This window comes from Saccostrea cucullata, unplaced genomic scaffold (assembly GCF_032062105.1).
Source record: "Saccostrea cucullata isolate Sc308-1 unplaced genomic scaffold, CSIRO_AGI_Scuc_v1 ctg5, whole genome shotgun sequence".
Lineage (NCBI taxonomy): Eukaryota > Metazoa > Mollusca > Bivalvia > Ostreida > Ostreidae > Saccostrea > Saccostrea cuccullata.
In genome coordinates, this window is record NW_026940631.1 from 418253 (window position 1) to 442405 (window position 24153).

Here is a 24153-nt window from a genome sequence, read left to right on the forward strand (position 1 = left end):
GACGGTGATATCATTAAAAAATATTGATTGTGCAGAATTCATGCGCACGTGGTTCATTATACCCCCGCTTGAAAGTGGGAGGGTATATATAAAAAAAATGGTATGCTCGTCCGACCGTCTGTACGTCTGTCTGTTACGCTTTGGGGTACCCATCTCTTATCTGCAACTCCTCTCATGCCACTGAAGGAAATTCCATGAAACTTTCACAGAATCTTTGTTACATATTGCCATTGTGCACCTCCTATTTTATTTTTTCATCTGACATACATTTTGAATTTTCCAGAGCAAAACATGGATACTGCCATTATATTCAGATGAAAGGCGGGGGTATCATTTAGGGAACTCATTGCTCACAGTACCCTTAGTTGTAATATGTTTTCATAGAATATTAAGAATATTAAAATGCATAAAGCATGAAGTTAAATGCTACTTTGGAATTCTCACCCTTCGAAATCTTTGGCAACCTTGGCTGCGCCTTAGTTGACAATGGTTTTCTTTGAGTGAAGCCCCGTGGGGATCCGGGTTAGAATAGGTCCTCAGTACCCCCTTGCTTGTCGTGAAAGGTGACTAAACGGGGCGGTCCTTCGGATGAGACCGTTTAAACCGTGGCCCCGTGTCACAGCAGGTGTGGCACGATAAAGATCCCTTCCTGCTCAAAGGCCGTGAGTGCCGAGCATAGGCCTAAAATTGCAGCCCTTCACATCTCCATATCAGTGAAATATTCTAAAGAGGGACGTTAAACAGTATCAATCAATCATCTTTGAGTGAAAATGATCCTTTAGCCGCGGGTTTGAGACCGTTTAAACCGAAGTCCCGTGTCGCAGTAGGTGCTGGCACAAAAAAGATCCCTCACTGCTCAATGACCCTGGTTGCCGAGTGTAAGGCAAAGTTTGAAGCTCTCCACCGGAAAGCGGTGACGTACGTCTACATATGAGTGAAAAGTTCTCCAGAGGAATCAATCAATCAATTTCGTGCATTTCATGCAGTATATAATAACAGATTTGTTATCATGTTAAGGACAGATGATACAAACAAAAACTGATCGAATAGATGAAAATCTTTTCTTGGATCTTTTTTGGTTGTAAATGATTAAAAAAAATAGATTTAAAAAATACATGTACTAAGAAATTTTAATTTACTTAGATGTTCCAATTTCCATCTTTTTGTAACTATCCTTAATTTTCTACACACTTTTTCGCCACCTTAAATCCCATTAATAATTATCTTTCTAATATATGATAAATGGCTAAAATTTTATTTAGCGTAGGGGCTAAGTTATGAAAAATTTTTAAGCTGTTCTGCTGCCAATAATCTCAAGGATTAACTTTATCACTGCTGAAAAAAAAAAATCATGAACAAGGAGATACTTTTTTGACATATAAAAAGAACACTAATTAATCAGTTGCAAAACTATTCTTCAATTCCATTATCTCTTCATTACACATATTACACACACATTTTAATAACTCGAATCTGTTTTTTTCTAGTTCTGTTATTCTTTACTATAAGAGATATCAACTCTAAGGAAAAATTATTTCGAGATAATCATGTAAATTAACTCTTTTAAAAGAGGTAATTATTATACGTTTAAAGTATGTCATTAAGTGGGTTAGCAAGATTCCAGTTCCCCAGGGTCAGGACCTGGTTGAGGGGAACTGGAACCTTGTTTACTCTATCAATGATATACATTTTATATATACAATTATACCAACACCAAAATAAATATATATATATATTAATGAGGATCGTGGTGTTATGGATAACTGAGAATAAGCTTTTGGGGGCGGGGACTAGCTCATTTGATTAAGCCAGTTCTCCTTGGGCGAAGTTCTACTATGGAGCCAGTTTTCCCATGGGTGAGATTTTAAGGCGGAAAGACCGATATTTTTATGTATAACACTTGATTATAACCGAAAACTAGAGGACGCATGAATGGATATTAAAGAATATTAGTAAGATATATGGACATTCGCGAATCAGTACATAAAAGATTGTTAAAAATAGAGCACAACCACAGAAATAATTTGTTAAAACTAATAAATCTTGGGAATAAATAAAAAAAACATCTTAATCAAATAGGGGAACTGTGTGTATAAATTATCACAATACAATCGAGGACATTTGTGTATATAAAAAAAACTACAACACAATAGGGGACATATTTTGTGTATAAAAATCCACATTACAATAGGGGACATTTGTGTATAAAAAACTACTACACAATAGGGGACATATTTTGTGTATAAAAATACACAACACAATAGGGGACATTTGTGTATAAAAAACTACAACACAATAGGGGACATATTTTGTGTATAAAAACTCACAATACAATGGGGGACATTTGTGTATAAAAATTCACAATACAATAGGGGACATTTGTGTATAAAAATCTACAACACAATAGGGGACATATTTTGTGTATACAAATTCGCATTACAATAGGGGACATTGTGGGTATAAATTATCACAATACAAAAGTGGACATTCCTGTATATAACATGCAAATACAAAATGTGAATGACGCATGTATCTACATGTACCTTAGGCTTGTCAAAATACAAGAAGGAACATGTTTATGAGTTATTCTAAAACCTCAATGGAGGAGAATTGAGTAAAAATACGGAGTATATTTTAAAAGTTAGCAATTTATAAAATTTAAGATGCCGAAAAGATATTCTCTGAAAACAATTACTTTTGATTCTATTTTGTTTTGTTAGGATGAAAGCTTGAAATTGAGTTTGCATTTTGTTTAGGAATTATATACAGTTAATGTGGAACTCCCATCCACACCTCATCAAACCTCCAAGCGCATAAATCAATTTTAAAGTGAAGTAATAATTACATCGACAGTAGTGTACAATGTACTTATTCTTAAAAATATATGCATGAAACACTTTGAAAAGAAACAATATATTAAGCTGCCAAGAAATTATTTACAAGTTTCCTTTAAATGACCATCCGACATTTTTGATAGAAAAATTATTAGTCATCAGTAGTTTTTATGTCTTAATGTACAAGTTCTTTGTTTCTTTTAATCGAGCGAGAATATCAAATATCTTAGTGTTAAATTGTACGGTACACATGTTCCAAATTAACATAATCTGTTTTCAGAATCCGTATATACACCCCCCCCCCGGTCGAAATTACTAGATCTGCCTATGTAAGAGAACAAATTCATCTTCATGGTATATGTTGAAAATTTAAGATCTTGAAAGAAGACGATAATTATAAAAAAAAATCTATATTAAGAGTTTATATACTAAGTATATTATAAAATTTATTTGAATGATTGGAAACTTAATTCGTAGCACGCGACGTCAAAATACGTTCTTACTGAATAACGACGATACCGATTTGAAACTTTGACCTTAAGGTCATATGCAACATACTTTGAACTTTACTGAGCTCTTCCCTGGAGTTGAATTCTATTATGATGGAGATGTGTGCAATTCTTTAAATGTTTATATAATTATGGATTTGCACACCTCTTCTAAAACAAATTTTGAAAAAAAAATCTGTAAATTGTGTTTTGTAATTTTTGTATACTTTTCTTTGAATAATGCAAAAATTTTCGTAATTTGTTATCTTTCTAAAACCCTGGTAATGCATGCTGATTTTTGTCTATAAATATCTTTAATAATTATATGCAGGTAAGGTACCTTGCGTATGTCCTTAAGGACCCTTTTTTCATAAAAGCAGTCAAATGATTAAATATTTTATCTTCATTATTCTTTACGCCTTCTTCCTTTCTCTCTCTCTCGACTGTGATCAAACGTAAACATTGTACTACACGTATATGTCCATACATAACAACTTCCATGTACCGACGTACCGGGAGTGGACTGCTACTTATTCTGTGTATTATAAAAATATGATTTTTTTTAAAATTAGTAGGATATATAATGGTTGTACGAATATTTACAATGGTTACTGGTTAATTATAGATAAAGGATCCTTTTAATTAATCAGATTTATTGTAAATACTCTCTAAAAGCTAACTTTATGAATCGCACAGGTTTGATTTTTTCAATATCTCGTCTTCACGTACTTCGAATTCTAAGGGATATGATCAGATCGCTGTGGCATATAGACAGCATAAATTAAGGAATCCCTGTCTAGTTAGTATAGTATGCCATGGCATCAACAATAGTGGGGAACATGGGATAATTTGCATAACGGGCGAAGCCCAATATGCATAAATTAAGCCTCCTTAGCTCCTGACCTATTGACCTGCCTAACTTACATTCCGGTATAATTACCAAGGAATTAACTCCGCTAAGTTTCAAAGAGTTATCACAGAGAGAAAAATTAGTAATGGAAATATTAAAGCATAACCCCCCCCCCCTGCCTTCTCTTCAACACCACATTAAACATTTCGTTTTCATGAAGCGAGGCATTTATTGATATTTTTAGATTCCTTCCAGTATCTCTACCCTTCAGAAATCTCAGACTGTCGAAGCTTAATTTTTTAATTTTATTATTGTTGATAGCCCTCCTGTGATCATAAAAAATTTCGACTATTTATGCTTCAATTTGGTTTGCAAGATAATTTGGTCCAACGCACTTTGTGCAGATGTCACCTAAATTTGTCCGAGAGTTTTTAAAGACAAATCTTTTTTTGCAGTTGCGGTAAAAAGAATAGTAAGAACAAATTCAGAACTAAGCACTGCATTTTGTCCAGGCAATAAATATACTGTTTTCACAATGGATGGGACTGTAGCTCTCCAGTCTGTCAAAATATTTTTTCGGAGAACTACCGTTCTGCAGTTAGCATTTGCCACACTACTATTACAAGGCACATTGTAGGAATCTCATGCATATATATGGATATATCTACCATCCTTAGCTATGCAAATAACAGCTTAGAAATAAAATGGTAAAACACTGTAAGCTTTAACTTTCTAACCCCAACCCCGCTCTTATCCCCCTCCCCCACAAAAAAAAATGCATGACAACTTTCAATTCTGGTGAAATGTATATTTACAGGAAATTCTTTAATTAAATATGCTAATTATACTTAAGCATACTTATCTAAATGAGTATTATTTTGTCACTAAATCAAGAATTATGTTTAAGCTCAAGAAAATCAACCCTACTGCAGAATTCAAACATAATATAAACAATATTATTTCGAATTATTGGCTTGAGTCCTCCACTTTTTTGCAAAGATATACATTATGTGGGCATTGAAAATAGGGTTTACGGTTTTATTGGGGATTAGCCTCATTTCAATATTAGCCCCCCCCCCCCCCCCCCCCCCCCCCCCTGCCTGTTTAATTTGCTTTTGACGCCTATGAATTATGCTGAATGTATCGCGACTGCTTATCAACAAACTGCAATACTGCGTGGTTTATAACGTGCAAACTGCCCCAAGTTATGTAAGAATGATCGAATTATTCGAATAACATAAGTTTAAATAACCTTCATTCTTTAAAAAATTATAGGCTCGATTAAGAAACTTAATTTACATGCGTAAGTACTACGTCAATCGTACATCTATAATCCTGATGTTCCATAAACACGAATGTTTGTCAGACTGTCTGATGATCATACCCTAGTAACGTACATTTAAAAAAAACACGGACTTAAAAATAAGAAATGGAATATCTAAAGGTAATGTTTGTTTCAGAAAAGGTCACGTGACATGTTTTTCACTATACTACCGGGGACACGTGTGTAACCCCCAAGTACGAACCTTTGCTTATTATGAAAAGTTCACACAAACACACATCTTTTAATCCTAACTAACCGGGGACATTTTTTCAACATGTTAAAAAATGGATTTTTTCGCCTTTTTGGGGTAATTAGACATCCCTGATTTCGAATTTGGCGCTATTTTTAATCGGAGACAACCGGGGACGTCCCCGGTTGGAAGGTCGTCCCCGGTTGGAAGGTGTGTAAACAAACAAATGTCCCCGTTTGATACCCTTCACGCACACACCCTCACACACACACACACACACACACACACACACACACTGTTGTCAAGAAAGCTTTAAAGTCGTCTTCAGAAAATTTTAACTTTAGTATCCAAACGTTAAGCTTAATGGATCGAGCCTGAGTTAATTAAAATGTTTGTATATGAAGAACGCTATTCAATTTTAACAACCATGTTATTAGGTACATACATGGAATTCTATTGTATTACAATAAAAGAACCAAAAATTCTGGAAATGACTTCCCAACGTTCATCATTTGCTTAGCAAACACAACATTTCATAATTTTCTTTCTTATCTGTATATCCTTTTGTTCTTCGATTCTGCATCATTCCAATCATCATCTGAGAATGATTCCAGTTTTTGTTCTTCATGGCTAAGAATCGCTGCCAGAATTTCTTTAAAATCAACATTAACTATATTGTTTTGTCAGTGTTTAATGTGTTGTAGACGCTTCATGAAATACAGATTGGGAGCAAAAGCAGGCACGGACTTATAAAAACATAAGAGGTGGAATCAGGTGCCATGGGAGAGTAAACACCTCCTGTCGCCGTGAGCTCCTTGTCATGATCGTGGAAACGAAAAAAAAAAAGAATAGACAATTCAATGTAAAAATAATAACATAGTTTGCATGAAAAATCTTAGTTAACATTCGACTCTACGATACATTTTTATTTGCTATCAAGGTCATTATAGACGTATCGACCATAGAACTTGCAAAATGATGGCTTTAAGCGATGCTTTTCATCACTGTATTATCAACTTATTTCTGAATGGTTTACCTCGTTTTACAATTGTTCATATATAGAGCATGATCTTCCATTTCGAATTAATTGGGAGACGTAAACTCGATATGCAGACGACAATGGCGCATTGCTACACAAATAATGATAAGTTGAAGATAAATAATCCGAAGCAATAACAATTATTATTTAGTTTTTTTCCTTAGACTGCCATTGAATCTTCAATTGAAAAAATATCCAAATAGGTGTACAAGACTTTGTGGTATACTTTAAACCATGTTTCGAGAAATAATAGAGTAAACTATTACTAGTAACTGTTTAATGTAGGAATACAAACACGTGTATTGTTAAAACGTCGTCGATATATCTAATGTTGATTTGATATCCACAACAAGAAACTTTTTTTTTCCAATTTGAAGTTTTTAAAAAAAGTTTTGCTTCATAAAAATACAAAATATTATTGCTTATAACGTGTCAGATTTAGAACTCAAGGAAATTACAGCAAATTGTTGGAATACTTAATTTAAAATAATCAGGAACTTCATAGAAATTTTCAATAAAAAATTGAAGCATCTGTTTGATAACTTCAGAGTACTTGTATGTACAACCAAAATGATTTTTTAACAAATAATTTTGCAAATGAACAATAACAAAAAAAAAAAAATTTTTTTTACAAATTCCAATTTTAATAAAAACAGCTTTACAAAATGTATAAATGCCTGAATTTTACTAGTAATCTATTGTCAGGAATGGTTAAATGTAGAAAAGTCGTATAGAAAATTCGTACGTGTTATTAAAGTGTGATTAAAGTTTTAAAAAGTTCCATGGATTTTTTAAGTATCCACTTCTCGATGATATATTGTTATATAGTGCCAGATAATTTTATCCTTCACTTTGTTCATACTTTGGCGAGATTTGGTAGAACCCGCACTTAGCTAGGATATTTGTTTTAAAATATACACAAAAACAGCCTGCTTCAAACACATCGCTGTCATACTTTGAAAATTTGTTAACTCAGTAAAATCAGGTTCCTTATATAAGCATGTATCTGGCATAAAACAGAAATGGATTAAACAGAAATTTTTTTAATACAAATGTAGCCCTGTAAACCATTAATTGATAAAAATAAAACATTTTAATTTGTACATATAATAAACCTGCTACTGTATTCATATCAAACATAATCTGTTCAAATCTTATACGTGAAAAGAAGAAAACATATACTCGCTATGGCCTTCAACTCGACATTTAGATATATCGACGACATGTTGTCAATTAACACAGGTTATTTCCATTCCTATGTCGAAATGATATATCCCGGTAAGCTTGAAATGAAAGATACCACTCAGTCTGACGCATCTGTTCCATATTTTGGATATTTTACTATGGACAAAGATGTTAATGGTAATTTAACAACCAAGCTTTGTGATGGACATGATGACTCTTCAACTTCCCTTACTTATGCAACAATCTACGTATGAACAATTTTTAAAACGAGGTAAATTGTTGAAAACAAGTTGATGAAAACAAGAATATCAGCAGGCTTGTTGAGAGTCAAAATTTCGTAAATTCTATGGTCGATACAATGACCTTGTCAGCAAATACAATTTATCATTGAGTCAAATGCTGACTGGCGTTTTTCATACGGGTTTTTAGCCATTATTTACACACCAATGTCAACGGATTTTTCGTCATTTCCCAATCATAATTAGCTAGGAGTACACAGCGGTTGTGACAGGTCGGTAGGAAATCCTCACTCCTCCATGTCACCTGATCCCACTCTGATTTTTAGAGGTCTGTGTTTGTTCTGCTCCAATTAATTTGTATTGTTTAAAAGATTTTGAGCTTAAATACTGTTCGTAATCTCCATATATTTCATAGAAGAAGATATAATGAAATGAATTGACCTATATGAAAAAAAGTTATTAGGTCATCTTTGCCTCTCCCGACCGAGTTGCTTAAGAACCGATCTTACTCTTTAAAAAAAAACAGATATCGCCATTTTTCGTTTGTTAACGGAAGCGATTCACCGAAAGTAAAAAAAAAAAAAAACGAGACTTACAGCCCCTATATTATTAATTCCAGGAAATAGATTTCGAAATGTCAAAACCGATGTTAAAATTTTCGGAGGGGGTCCCACCTTCCTACCGATAATTTTTTTCCATCTTGAGTCGAGAGAGGGCAATAAAACATTGATTAATAGTTAGCCTTTATACTTGGGACTAAACTGTTTATGTCAACAACATTAGTGTTTGGAACTGTAAATAGGTCTACTAGAGTAAACAAAATGTGTAGAGTTATAACAGACATTAATTAAGCAATTAATTGCAAATATTTGACATATGGCATTGTAATCAAATATCATTTAGCAAAACCAGCATTATCGGCGATCAATATAGAATGATTTGAAATGTTTTGTGTATTATACACCCAGTGGCAGACTATACTACTGAGTATGCATAAACAAAGTTAAAGTTCGGTCAGAATTGATGAAATATATTAGTAGACACATACATAAGCATGTAAGATATTAGTTAAATTTCATATTCTAAACTTAAATTATAAGAAATATATTAATCAAAATATGATAAAATCTTGATGACAGTAAAAATTGTCATGAAATGAACTATAGATGAAGTTTCTTAATTTTACATTAAATAATGATTTCATGTCTATAATAATCCATCAAGAGCTTTTATTTCAGTCAAATCTTACGACTTCAAGTCCTTTTTGAATCCCCGTCATTTTTTTTCTTTGTAAAACGAGAAAAAGACCCAGCTTTATTAGCAATAGAATCAAAACGCCTTTTAGAGTATCCTCCGAACCTGGCAGATCCATGAGCAATCGAATCCATGCCATATCTTTTATACAACCCCCCAAAGTAACCTGAAATATGACCGACTGAGTCAAAGGGTCTGCGCTTTGAAAAAACTCCAAATCTTCCTGAATGTGCAATGGAGTCAAACGACCTTTTTGCCCTTGATAATGGCTTTTCATTTTTAACAATGGAAGAATCTATAGATCGTTTAGAGAAACGTCCAAAGTGGCCCGACCCATGTGCAATGGAATCGAAAGATTTCTTCGAAAAACCTCCAAATCCTCCATGTTGATTATAAATGGAATCCAATGTCCTTTTAGAGAAACCTCCAAAAGACCCCGTGTCGTGTGCGATGGAATCGAATGTCTTCTTCTTAGCAAACAAGCCGTGTGTTCCATATCGGTAGTTGTTATACATATACGGAATTCTTTTCGCATTAAATTTACCAAAATGCCCTCCTTGGTAGGCTATTGAATCAAAAGGGAACCTTTTTCTGAAACGATGGAATGAATTTCCTTTGTAGCCTATGGAATCAAACGATCTTTTCTTGTTGAACCGATTAAAGGAAGACCCATACGCTATTGAATCGAACCTCTTTTTGTCAGCTGCCTTAGAATCGTCAGTACTGAGGAGTTTAAAATACACAGGGTGATCTCCCCTTTGAGATTCATTGGAAGATTCTTCAGCCCCAGCTTCACTCATCAAATCAGAATCAAAACAAATAGCCATGGAACCATACTTTTTAGGTAATGGAACACATACTGAACCGTCAGTCTACAAAAAAAGATCAGAAAAAATAATCAATGTGAATAAACTGGAATATAGTTCCACACAGTTCAGTAAAGACATTGTCTAGTTAATTAGATATCTGTGACTAGTGTTGTATTATCAACTTTACAGGGGCGAAAGCATTTAATCATTAATAGTTCTTATACAAAGTTTACTGGGGATAAAGTTAATTAGTTTAATTAAAACTAAAGTAAATATCATATCGCGTCAGCCCATTTCCTTTCTAAGGCCACGTATGACCAGGCGATTTGTTAAATAAATGCTGAAACTATCCTTTCAATTTTCTTTTTTTTTATAAGAACGTGACACGAATTCTAATTCTGATTTCAATTTTTTTTTACGTTGAATTCAGATATATCTACGTTTTCTCAATAAAAGATAAAAGTTATTTTCATTGAATTCGTATTTCGACTCAATATATACTACAGTATCACAGTGAATTGAAAGACATCACAGAGACTGCCACATCTATTTCATATTTGGATGTGCTACTGACTATAGACGATAAAGGCCAATGAACAACTAAATTATATGGCAAACGAGATGATTTCAGCTCTTTCCTCGTCAACTTTCCTTATTTATGCATGAGTATTCTACTATCACCTGCTTGCGGTGTTTAATTCTCCTAATTCTTTCGCTACTCAAGAGCTTGCTCTGAGTAGGACCAATATTTAAACCAAGCAAACACGGGCCTCTAAAACTTCAGTGGTTGGATCGGGTACCATGAAGCTATCCCTGTCGACAGATCACAACCGCTGAGTGTTCCTTGTCATGATCGGTAAAAATGAGCAGATAATTCAGTGTGTAAACAATGGTTTTACAGTTAGTATGAAAAGCATTTGACTGAATGATATATTGTTTTTGTGGACAAAGGTCATTGTATCAACCATAAAATTCGTGAAATGATGACTTTAAACGAAACTGTTGCTTTTCTTGTTTCATATACCCGTTTGTCAGTAGCTTGCATCGTTTAAAAAAATTTCACACGTAGAGCATGCTCTTGCGTATCGAATTTACTGAGAGACACAGACCACATAAGCAGGTGATATTGATAACCTAAGGACAGTTTACAATTGAAGTCGCGATAGTTATTGATATTGGGTGATGCATGTCTTAGAGCACAGTGGCTTCTTCATTAATGTTGCTGTTCACAAACAGAATAATAATATAAAAGAAAATATTTTGAAATCTTCTCAAAAATGAAAACCATGTTTAGTAATATTTTTTTTATGGAATCAGACTTTAGAAGTGTAGAATCAAATATATTCAAATTGTAACCCCGGGAATGAGTAGAGGCCTCAACGGGCGATCAATATTTTTTATAACAAAATTTTTCTCAAGAAAATCAAAGTCATGGTTGGTCACTGGTTATACAGATTGAAAGATAACGAAACTCCCAAACACATTGCGCAAATGAACTACAGCATTCGATCAATGAAAGCAATAGGTTTAATGGTTTCAAATCAATCGATCATTCACGTTTAAAATGTACAGTTTTATAAATCTCTATGAAGATGGTCTCAATCTAAACAATTTCTGTGATATCTGCTTCTGGGGTTAATTTTATCTCAATAAGTAAGAACATAGTGACGATCTTAGCTTCCAACAAGCCCTTCCCCAAAGACCAACACAAAATACGATCTTCAGGAGGGAAACGATGTACTAAATGGTCAAAATGGCTATAGCGTCCCTCCAGAGAGTACGCAGGAATCTAATAAAAGTATACTAAGGATCGTCAAAAACAGGAGAGAGAGAGAGAGAGAGAGAGAGAGAGAGAGAGAGAGAGAGAGAGAGATTTAACTTTGATGTCTAAGAAGACAAATGTGCTGTAAACTATGACAAAACTTAATTTTCCAGGAAGGGGGGCATTAATTCAGTTTTATTTCAATTTGTTTCAAAACCACGTGCTTAGATTATTTTATTTTTTCCCGCAAAAAGTCAGAAAATGACTTAAAGAGAGTTTCTATCTGACACTTATTAAAAGTAATTTGACCAGAGTGGAAAACATTCGCTTTAATTTTGCATCAAGTTCATGTAAATGAATAGTTATAAGACAACAGCTTTCTTGTTAACAAATTAAGTAACTAAAAGATCACGATCTCAAGACAATCCTTGAGAAGTTATTGTAATGCAAGCAATAAACTGCAAATGCAGGATAAAAATTCAAAAAATTAAACCAGTCATAAAATAAAACACCAAAGGAGATTATACAATCTTTTGAAGATTCTTAAAAATTCTATCCGATTACTTTTTCCCCATAATTTTAAAATTTGAAGAAGAAGGAAATTTTATTCTCAAGACTTTTCTCTCACATCAATTTGATTTTCGATCAAAAATATATATCATGAAGACTGATTTCTATGATAAAATATTTATAATTCGATGAAGCATAAACTTCAAATAAAAGTTTTCTTAGAAGTATCTCGATAGCGATCTGGAAATGAATACACTTCGCTAGCTCCCAGAAGAAGATTTCATTTGTCTTGTCTGAAAGCCCTTAAACCTTTTTATTTTAATCTTGTAGGCTTTTCTCCAAAAGACAATAAATCCGGGCCGCTGCTCCGGTGTCATATGACTAAATTTTAATACCATCGCAAAAACAAATGAAAAGGATCGTGCTCACACGTAATGGACAAGTTTTATAAAGCCTAACACGGATCGTATTAAGAAAAGCCTTTTCAGAACCTTTCGTCAGTCATCACGTTAAACAAAGAGCTCTTATAACAAGAAAACATTGTTGTTCTTACAGAAATTGCAAACAGAGATAAAATGCTGTATGCATATTGATATTGATGTAATAAGTAATTCCATCTTACTGTAAAATAAAAACTTATTTATTACTAAGTGGCGTGTCTATTTGGATAGTGACAGAAGATGAAAATTGGATTGCCATCAATCTTATTTAGAATACTCAGTACATTGAAGGGTATGAAAATGATATGACAACTTTTATGTGCAGTATTTTTGGTAATATTGATTTATTATTAGGCACATGCACATTAAATTACAGGAAAGTGAATAATATTAAAACAATGTATTTTATATAGAAACAAGAACAGAATAACAACTTAAATAAAATGGAATAATGGTCCAAAGAAAAAATTAATACATTTTAGTTTTAAAAATTGATTTTTGTAACTTTTATGTTTCTGAAAATGGCTGCCACACCCCAGGTTAAAAAAAAAAAGACAAATTTAAATTAGGAAATTCACAGTTTCTTTGTATACTCTATAATTTACTCTATAAAACTCTCCATTCCTTCCTATTGTATGCATTTTAAGTTCTGATTTAAAAAGAAACGTGTTATAAAGGAAAGAAATTTTTCATGATTAAGGAACTTGTAATTAGAACTAGCACATTTCTTCCTTGTAAGATCACGATATATCAAAACGCTTTTCCCAGAAGGGTAGAGTAATTAGTTGATTTAAAATCATTTCATATACCAATATTGTAAGAGAGAGTTACTCAGGAATATTAATGGAAAACTATTGTGACTCTCTGCGATCGTAGAAAACGTCACTTCCTGTCGCTTATGGCATTAAGCAGGTTCTAGAGAACGGATGTCATTAGTGTTACTTATGGTTCAGCACGTTGACGAATGATTATTTGATATTGAACTGAAAATATGTCGAAACATTTTAAGGCTCCATTACTAGAGGTTTTCCAAAAAATGAAAAGTAAAGATACATTAAGAATATAAAAGTATGAAATCAGTTTAAATATACTGTAAAACACGTTTTATTCACGAGAATTTAATTTTCGCGTAATTACGCGAGACAATGAGCTCGCAAAAATTTAATTCTCGCGTTTAAAAGTATTCCTTACGATTAAGAAAAACAACAATTCTTGAAAATGATGTCTCGCTAATAATGAGTCAATGACCATCTCGCGAAAATAAGGTGTCGCGAAAATTTAGTGATCTACAGTATTTACGGATTTTCAATTGGCTGTAAAATATTTATATTTTGTAACTAATGTAGAGAAAACTAACAGTATTCAAGTTCAAAAGTCCTTTCAAATGATACAATTCTGAAAGAGAGCAAACATTTAGCCCCCCTGTAACATAAAGGTGAAATCAGAGGCCATGGAGGAGCGAGCGTCCCCTGCCGACCGGTCACATCCACCGTGTGCTTCTTGTAACGATCGGGAAATAATCGTAGACAATTCACTGTGTAAATAATGTTCTGACAATAAGTATGAAAAACGCCAGCCAGATTTCGATAATGGACTCTATTTGCTTACACAGTCATTGTATCGACCATAAAACTTGCGAAATGATGAAATGATGACTTTAAAACGACATTGTTGATATCCTTGTTTCATCAACTTGTTTGTCATGTACTTGTCAGTTATTTACCTCGTTTGTACGTAGAGCATGATTGAATCAACTGAAAAATGTAAACCCGTGAACTGTACAGAAATCTACTAAGATTTATATTGCATGCACTTTAACTTTTTATTAAAAAGTATCTCTTAAATTACCGGTAGATAGATTTCTTATTTGCAAAATGGAAAACTCTTAAATGTAATGAGATACATCATCTCTTTACTTGAACAGATGTCTCTATAATTTATAGAGAGATATCATTTTAACATTATCAACTGATCATATCGTGCATACTCGAGCATTGATCAAGTGTTCGACCGCACAATTTCAACTGATAGAGTAGTTGAAAGTAAGGAAAATTTGAATGCTAGAAAATAATGTAAAATTCATATAAAAATGTCTGAAACAAACTTTTGAGACTGAAAGATATGCAACTAATCTGAATTGACCTAAACACATTTTTTTTCAAACTCATATACATAAAAAAATCAGAAATTAAAAACCAGCTATTATTGTAAAAGAAATACTTCAGGGCTTTGATGAACAAAAAAGCAATTAAGTTTTTCTTCTGGTTGTTATCTGGCTCTGATGAGATGACAATATCAGATAAATCATAATTACAAGTTTCAACCAACATAAATGAACTGACTATAAATCCAGTTTAATTTGTTTCTTCTAAAGAATGCAATACTTTTTGCTCACATATTACTTCCTAAACAGGATACTTAGTTTTCACATAATATGCATTTTCAGAGAATTATTTATACCATAAATAACATTTATTTACAAAACAGCAAATAAAAATAAAGAAAAAGAAAATAAATTAAAACACAATAAACAAAACTGATAGAAAGAATCACATCCTGCTTTACTATAGAATGTTTTGCAAATAAATGAACATAACTTTAACTGTGTTACATTTATTTTATGATTAAGAAAGTGTATAATATCACTTTTTTTTTTACATACGGCAAAATTCTACCGAGCCTCCAAAGTGTGCTGTAATTTTTTTTTCAAACAAACTCTTCAGATTATTGAGCCAATGTGAATTTGTCAGATTCAATCGAGTATCTTTGCAGAAAAATAAGGAATTCTTTTCTTCCATGGACATTATTCTTTTCAAAAACTCCTCGCCGTTTCCCCTTATCCATATAAAACCCTCTACTGACCTTTAATGTCTCTTTATGACTTATTTTGGGGCCCTAAATGAATGATGCCCCAAGGTTTTCTAACTTAAGGGTATTTTTGCTTTGAGCAACATTGTGGACATTGTGGACTAATAGACAGAAATATTTATAATAAAATAAATAAATGACATAATAAAACACAAACAAACATGCATTCATTTATTAGTAGAGATAAAAAAAAAATAAAGGAAAGATAATGAAATTTTATGGAATCATAAAATTCTAGGTGTTTGACATTACTAATTATGCTACAAAGACAACAGTATATTCAAAATGTATCAATTCTGTATTTGAAAACACAATTATGACCATTCCTTCTCTCTTCATAATTACAAAATGAAATGTATTAAATTTCAAAGCAACAACATAAATCCAAATATCTACAATGTGTACGAAAATAAAAACGCGAGATCCAGATTTAAGTAAGTTTTTCGTAAGTACGATTTTCGTAAGTTGTAAAAGTCAAGATTAAAGTTCGAATTACAAACATTAAAGTTGAAAAAGCTGGCTGCAAAGTGGGAAAATCAACCTTAAAGTTAGTATTTCCAGCTTAAAAATATAACATGGCATGAATACGCTTTCGTAATTATAAATTTAATAAAGCAATAGATTCAGTATTCAAGTCTGATAAATACAGTAGAATATCAAATATAGATCAAAATTTATTTTCATCCAGAAATGGCATCGATATAAAAGGAAGGTTGAGATGGGCTACTCTCCAAGATTAACTTTAAAAAGATTTTCCAGATACTTGTTAATTAACAACATAAAAATCCACGCGCCTTCCCCAAAAGATAGCAATTGTATATGTAATATTGAAATGAAAGAAAATCGACCTCCGAAGTATCAAGATGAATGCAAAATGATGAGAAAACTCAGTATTCTGTATGATACCAGAGTCACTCTCCAGGATGGAGCAGAGAAAGGAATGAAAAGCCACTGAGTTCATTCTCTATAATATTTCAATTTGATAATCTTCTTCAACACGAATTCATCTAAACACAAGGGCATAGCACGAAATGTGCAAAATGTAAAATAGATTAAATCAATATTTATTTGATTAGAGTTCTAAAAGAATAGAGGTCCTGAAAACTAGATAATCTATTGAAGAATTATTCCAGTTGATTCCGAACTTATACAGATTTACACATACTATGGGTTTTTTTTTTTTTTGTTCTTTGCAAGAAATAACCAGAATTTTGTTGTAGAATTTCACAAAAAGAAGCCCTTTTTTAAATTCACAAGACGCAGTAGGGAAAATAAATTGATATTATACAGAGGTAAAAAATGAGTACTCTTTGAAGATTTTGATAAATGGAATTTATATGACATTCATCAAATTAAATATCAACAAAAGAAAAACATGGACAAATTGTAATATAATGATTTTTTGACCAGAATGCATTTAATGCAGGTAATTAAAATAAAGATTTTTGAATCTGAGTTTTGAATAAATGTAAAAGAGGTAGATATTTGTAATAAATGATGCCTGTGCGACTATTCAAACCTTATATTCTTCGACTTCTTCCCGAATCAATATACTTTAATACACAAACAGCTTTTTCTCGTAGGATAATTCCCACATTTTAATGTTGATCTTGCAATAAAATCTTCATAAAATATATTAAAACTGTCAAATACTATCATTATTAAAAACCTCTTGTATTGCTTGTGGAAATTAGAGAGTTTATTACCAAAAATTGTCGACAGATTATGAGTCCTGTTAGAATAAAACTTATTAAAGCACAAACCACAAATGAAACAGACTCTCAATTCTTTGATATAGATCTGCATCGAGATGAAATATTTTCAATGCAATAAAGATGAAATTTGAAGTCCATAGATTGATATGGTAACGAGGCTTAAGGCTTATATACACATTAAGAAGTAATTGTTTGAACCCAAATGTTTTGCAAATATTCGTACACCAGTGACATCAAAATACTAAATTGCAACATGATGGCTCTTTAAACCAAATCTGATGTTAGTTTCTAGCTCTGTTTATTGAAATGGTAGCAATGCCACAATGCCTAATGACGCATTGACGATGATAAATATATATTATTTTATCCTGCAACTACCCCTTGCATTGACCTAATAAAGGTAACCTAATAAAAAATTATCCGGTCACTGCCCTAATAAAGCCTCGTGCATATATTCCGACGTTCCAAAAGCATTGTGGTAGCAATGTTTACGCCATGGCAATGTTTCAACTAGATGTGCCTAAATCTGTCGGAATTAGCTTGTTTTGGACGCTAAAATGTAAAATTTTGTTGCAGGATAAACAAAATACATGATAACTGTCTTGAAATATAAGCGATATAGAGGGCTCGGCAAGCCTCGCCCTACACCCTCGCCCAAATCGCTTATATTTCAAGACAGTAACCAGCAGTAACTTGAAAGGTCGTATCACGTCGAGTTGACAGGCGCGGATCATCAGATCTAACGAGACGCGAAGCGTCGAGTTTGATCTGATGATCCGCGCCTGTCAACGAGACGTGATACGGCTCTTCGGATCAAGTTACTGTTATAATGATAAATTTATTATATACCCCCTTATAACTAGCTAAATATAGCAGAATAAAACTTAAGAGTTCAATTGTATAATATTTATCCATAAAACAAAGCATAATGACAAGGGGCTTTTTAGCACGCAAGAAAAATAACGTCATGTTTTTGCGTACTACGTCATCAGTTTCAGAGAGTGGTGATATGGATTCAGAAAACCACAGTGTGGTGATCAGGAAAATCGGATCAAACTCTGTAAAATTAACAGTAACAAAAACAAGGAAATTGATGGGTATATAATAAAGGTTAAGATTAAGGTAATACGATCGATCTAAAATAGGATCTCTAAATAATACAAATCTCTGAAGAAAGCATAGAACATGGATCCCTTGTAATATCAGAGGTGGATCCCTTGTAATATCAGAGGTGGGATCAGGTGTCTAGGAGTAGTAAGCATCTCCTACTGATTGATCCACTGTGAAGAAGACGGGGCACTCCGTAGTCAAATTCAGAAAAAAACAAAGGCAAACCAGTTTCAAAGATATATATTATTTAAACAATATTTTGAAATCTCTATAAAATTACCCTTTCTGTTTGTAGCCCGCCTTCGTATAAAAATTACTCGTCCTCGAAACTTTTTTTTTTGAGTATCGAATGAATAAGTAGATCCAAATACCAAATTCTGGTGAATTTGGGATATTACGACATAAATTAGAAAGTAAAGTATAAAATGAACCTCGTTTGTCAAATAATTTAGTCGTTATTTGGCCCTTATGGTCTATAGTCCCGCAAAATCTTCGATAGAGTTCAAAATCAAAATAAGTATAATCATCATTTTCTATATACAGGCCCTATTTAAATAGATGATTGTTTTCAAGTTTTCATTTTTCAACTATATTGACATTACCAGTAATGCCGAGTCCAGCGGAACTGTATTGAGAGGAGATGAGAGGAGTTCGTTTCAGTTATCCATAGGACCTGTTAGGTTTGTTTGCAATAGAAAACGTAAAACCAGATTATACAGTTGCAAAAATCGAAATGTGAACTTGATTATATTCTTCAAATAGTCCATTCAAAACTCTCAAGTGTATTGAGTAGAGTTTAGTGCAAATTGATGAGAGCGTATTATTTGCAAACACTACTGATGTCAAAATAATTTACATATATAGAGTGATTAAAAATGAATATAGGCCTTCATGTATAGAGATAATGAACAGAATTCAAGCTCAAAACTTCTATCAACAAAACAAATATAGAGGAGAGCGATCACGGACCTCTAAAACATCAGAGATGAAATCAGGTGCTATGAAGGAGTAAGCACCCCCTGCCGATCTGTCACAACCTCTGTGTGCTTTGATCATGATCGGGAAATAGCGGGAAAATTAGTGTATAAACAATGACCAAACAATAGTATGAAAAACGTCAGTCAGCATTTGATTTAATGATAGATTATATTTGCTGAAATTGTCATTGTATTGATCATAGAACTTACAAAATGATGACTTTAAACGAAACTACTGATATTCTTGTTTCATCAACTTGTTCGTCAATAATTTATCTCGTTTTAAAAATTGTTCATAGGAATAGCATGTTTTTGCATAAGGATTTAAATAAGAGATATAAATCCCGTATGCAGGTGATGAAGGTATATTATTGCATAAATAAGGGGAAGTTGACGATTGAAAAGTTAAAGTCATCACGATTACCATAAAGCTTGGTGGTTAGATTACTATTTAGGTCCTCTTCAAGTAAAATATCCAAATATGAAACAAATGTGTCAGACTCCGTGGTATCTTTTTATTTCAAGCTCACCGGGGTTTATCGTATCGACTTAAGAATGGAAATAACAATGTTTAATTGACATACGTTGTCGATATATCTAAATCTCGAGTTGAATGCCACGGCAAGTGTTTTCTTGTTTTCACGTATAATATTTCGGATAAATTCTGCTTCATATGAATAAAAAAAATAGGTCTGCTAATAACGCGGCGCAGCTGGTACCGATGGGAATTCCAACAGATTGTTTTGAAAACCTGGTCTCCAAATCCACATTTATATTTTCAATTAAAAACTAATAACCAGTGACAAGGAAGGTAAATTTACGAGTTCCATTTGGCAGCTGACATTGATATCAAAAAGCCTGAGAGAGAGAGAGAGAGAGAGAGAGAGAGAGAGAGAGAGAGAGAGAGAGAGAGAGAGAGAGAGAGAGAGAGAGAGAGATACAATTAAAGTTATTACTTTTAGATATTCCTTCTTGTTTTCGTCCATACGTTCTAGTAAGAGCTTTAATTAACATGCAACGTACTTTAAATAAATGCGAAAATTCGTTTTTTAACACAGTATGTTTTAGATTACTAATGGTTCCGAGCTTTTTCTTTCTCTCAGGATATTTTTTCTTCTTAATTGCGAGCATGACTTTGTGTCTCATCCAATGTATAAAAATTCTCATTTCTGAAACATGAACTATTGAAAAGTGGTAACAATAGAGATGCAACAGTGCTGATGTCACAAAAAGTGGATCATTAGTAAATCCTTTCTGCAATGAAAGGCTTTAATATTTATATCTTTAACCGCATCATGTTTTCTAAAAATGAATACAACCGAAGCTGTATCTTCAGACTTCTTTGGAAGAAATGTCGACTATTGAAGTAAAGAAATACTTTTAACGTCACAAGTGTTCGACTTTTCTATTTATAAATGTAATACTATAGTTGGTTTTTCCGCCATTTTTGGCCAAAGGTGTGCATTTTTCATTTACAAAAGCAAAATATATTTGCAGTGTAGAAAATGTAGAGTATCTCTTAGTCTCGTGATCTCTTTGATAACCTTTTTTTTTTAAAATAAAAATGTTGTTTTGCTTGAAAAGTTACTTCGACAGATTCGTGATAAATTCTTACTGTTTTAAATAATTGTAAATTAGTTAAAACGACTTTTGAATGATCTTTACATAAAAATAAATTAAACGACAGGTTGCTAATATTTCAATTTTGTGATTTCATGATTCCAAAGATTTTAAAACTCACTGTTTGTCCAGTTAAAAATGACAATTTTCATTGATAATAAATTTGACTTTAATATACATTTATGTCTCTGTATTTAAATATGAACTTTCTTACCTGAACGAGATCACAATTTCTAAGGGATGCAAATACTTACACATAAATTGAAAATTAAAAGAAAAATCTTTTTCATTCAACGTAAAATCATAACTAACAAAATAAACACAGTGACACTTGATACCCCCTTCTCTTTTAAAATACAGACACTCATTCAGACAAAACAATTAAATTTTGAATGAAACATGGAAATGATTTTGCTTTAAAATACAAAAAGATGTGATAAGTATTTTCCTCCAATTCTTCTATAAGGTCATAACTAGTACGATGTAGGTTACATTTCAGATAATTGGTATTTATATATAAAAGCACTCAAATCTATTTTTACTATATATTTTTTTCTTTTAGAAGACAAAGTTTATCAACTTCTAAAATTTGAAAGAGACTAGACCAGTATAACTATAACGCAAATTTTATGTGAACATTATTCAAGTTATAATTATAAAAGTTAGGAAATCAACACATATCACTGGGTGGTTTGTATATAATATTTATATGAGACTGAATGGGAATAATTCTACAAAATAACATATATGTTATTGTGATCATAATGCACAAAGTGTTTCCAATCTCTGATTGCAAGTGCTCTTTAGTTTCATTTCTATTTATAAGTGAAGCAAATCATAAAAATAAATCCTAAATATATGAATGCAATGGAGGCCCTGAAGCCCATCTAAATATACTTTATTTTATCTTTGCATTCCTAATTTCACATTTTTGTTAAATAAGTTGATTTCTATATGCCAAACCTAATAATATTTAGCTTTCATGATTTTTTTTAAAGAAAAATATTAACTTGTCAATCAACTCGTTTTCTTCGGTGATTAACAACGTCATGGTATACTCATTTCATTTAGCTCTTTCATGTTCTGCCATTGATATATTCTCTGTGTCAATTCCTCTGCCTTAACAATCTTTAGAGATACATGTATAATATGTTTCTGATTATGGTATTGAAACTTGTCAATCATACATTATTTACAAAATATAATTCAACACTACGTACGTTATATCTTTAATTAAGGAAATGGGAGAACGAGGCAAGGAAAATGCCTGCGATGCGACAATTGGGGGAGAAGAATTAAATCTCAATGAAAACTCCATATAAAGTTTAAAAAAAAAAGGCATAAACACACACTAAGACAACTTCTTCGTACTATTACGCAATTTTCCATGTGAGTACGTCATCTCTCATTAAAAAAAAAATTTAAATTTTTGATCAAAGTATAAAAATTTTTTAATCTGAAAGTGTAAAAAAATATGGTACGGAAGCCCTGGAGGGACATTGACTTACTTGTTATGACTTATTTGTTTTAACTTTTTTGTTTTGACTTATTTGTTTAGAATGTTACGTAGCTAGTTATAACTAAGTGTAAGAAAGCTATTGAAAACCTGTTGCTCGGCTTACTTTTATGATATAACATGATATTTACTCCTATCTTAACTGGTTTTAACGTCCAGTACAGTTGTGATTTCTAAAGTAAATATTATTTTTGTTGTTATAACTTAATTCTGATTTTCTAAAAGTTATTACTTAATTCTTATATGTAAATTCCAGTTTGCATTATGACTGAAGTCAAGAACGTGACTACTATTTTATCTTGTCGTTAGAAATAAATTCAAGGACAATTTTTTTTTTTCTTTTTTCTTGAACTATACGTTGTCTCCATCTTTCACTCCACTTTTTGTAAACTAAACTTGTCATAACAAATTCAAAATAACAAGAAATCAAAGTTAAGCCATAAGAACTAAGTCAAAACACACAAGAACTAATTCAAAAAACATAAGAAATAAGTCAAAACACACAGAAATAAGTTATTATTCCTCAATTTCCGTAATTAACGGATAAAAATTCAGTAATCACATCAGTTTTGTACGTTTAACTACAAAACTACAATTAATCTCTCAATGGCTTACCTACAAAAAAAACAAAAAAATTTCAAAACAAATAAGTCAAAACAAAAAAGTTTTAACAAATAAGTCAAAACAAGTAAGTCAATGTCCCTCCAGGGCTTCCGTAATATGGTGCAAACTATTCCTTAATGAAGTTTTTTTTTTTCGATATTCAAAAATTCTATTTCTTTGTTCGAACTCGAAGAAAACAACTTTTAAAAAACACAAAAAAAAAAAAACAAAAAAAAAAACCGAGAGAATTTTCTTCTGAATATATGTTTCTTATGCCAGTTATTTCACACATTTCAATAATAAGAATTTTTCTCTAAAATGACAAATTAAAATTACGATATTTTATATGCGTGTGAATCTATTTCTATTTCTCCCATTCAGAGATATGTAGAATAACGCTCACCTTATCATCTGCAATAACATTCCGGCAGGTGCTCTGAAGGATACCAAAGACTATCAGCCTGCTCAGTATAGATGCTTTCGACATGTCGTCTATTACTGGTTCTCGTAGAGACATAAGCTAATTTTAAATATCGTCCTCTGTAGGCGGTATTTTCCTAATGTTTAATTGGATATCGCTAAACATCCGGGCATTAGAGCTTGTATCGTCACCCGTGTTAAGCCTGTTAAGGAGTTTGCAGAGATCGATATGAAGGACAATTTCTATTATCCTCAGATTAACTGTTCCTTTGGCTGATCATAAAGATGCAATAATAGCAAATCTAGTGCGGGATCTTCCTGGGAACAGTTTGTTCACTCTGTCATAAATGTTTAGAATACCGACGGGATATTAAACTAGTATTCTTATCTTTTAACATTA

General features: G+C 32.3%; 1 protein-coding gene across 1 annotated transcript; it reads right to left on the reverse strand.

Moving 5' to 3' along the window:
- Positions 1-7752: 7752 nt before the first annotated feature.
- On the reverse strand, positions 7753-23904 carry LOC134255788 (uncharacterized). The gene is made up of 2 exons (XM_062738323.1): positions 23737-23904; positions 7753-10275 (listed from the first exon to the last, which is right to left on the reverse strand). The coding sequence occupies exons 1-2, from the start codon at positions 23848-23850 to the stop codon at positions 9403-9405; spliced, it is 987 nt and encodes a 328-aa protein (XP_062594307.1). The 5' UTR covers positions 23851-23904; the 3' UTR covers positions 7753-9402.
- Between the last annotated feature and the right edge of the window lie 249 nt (positions 23905-24153).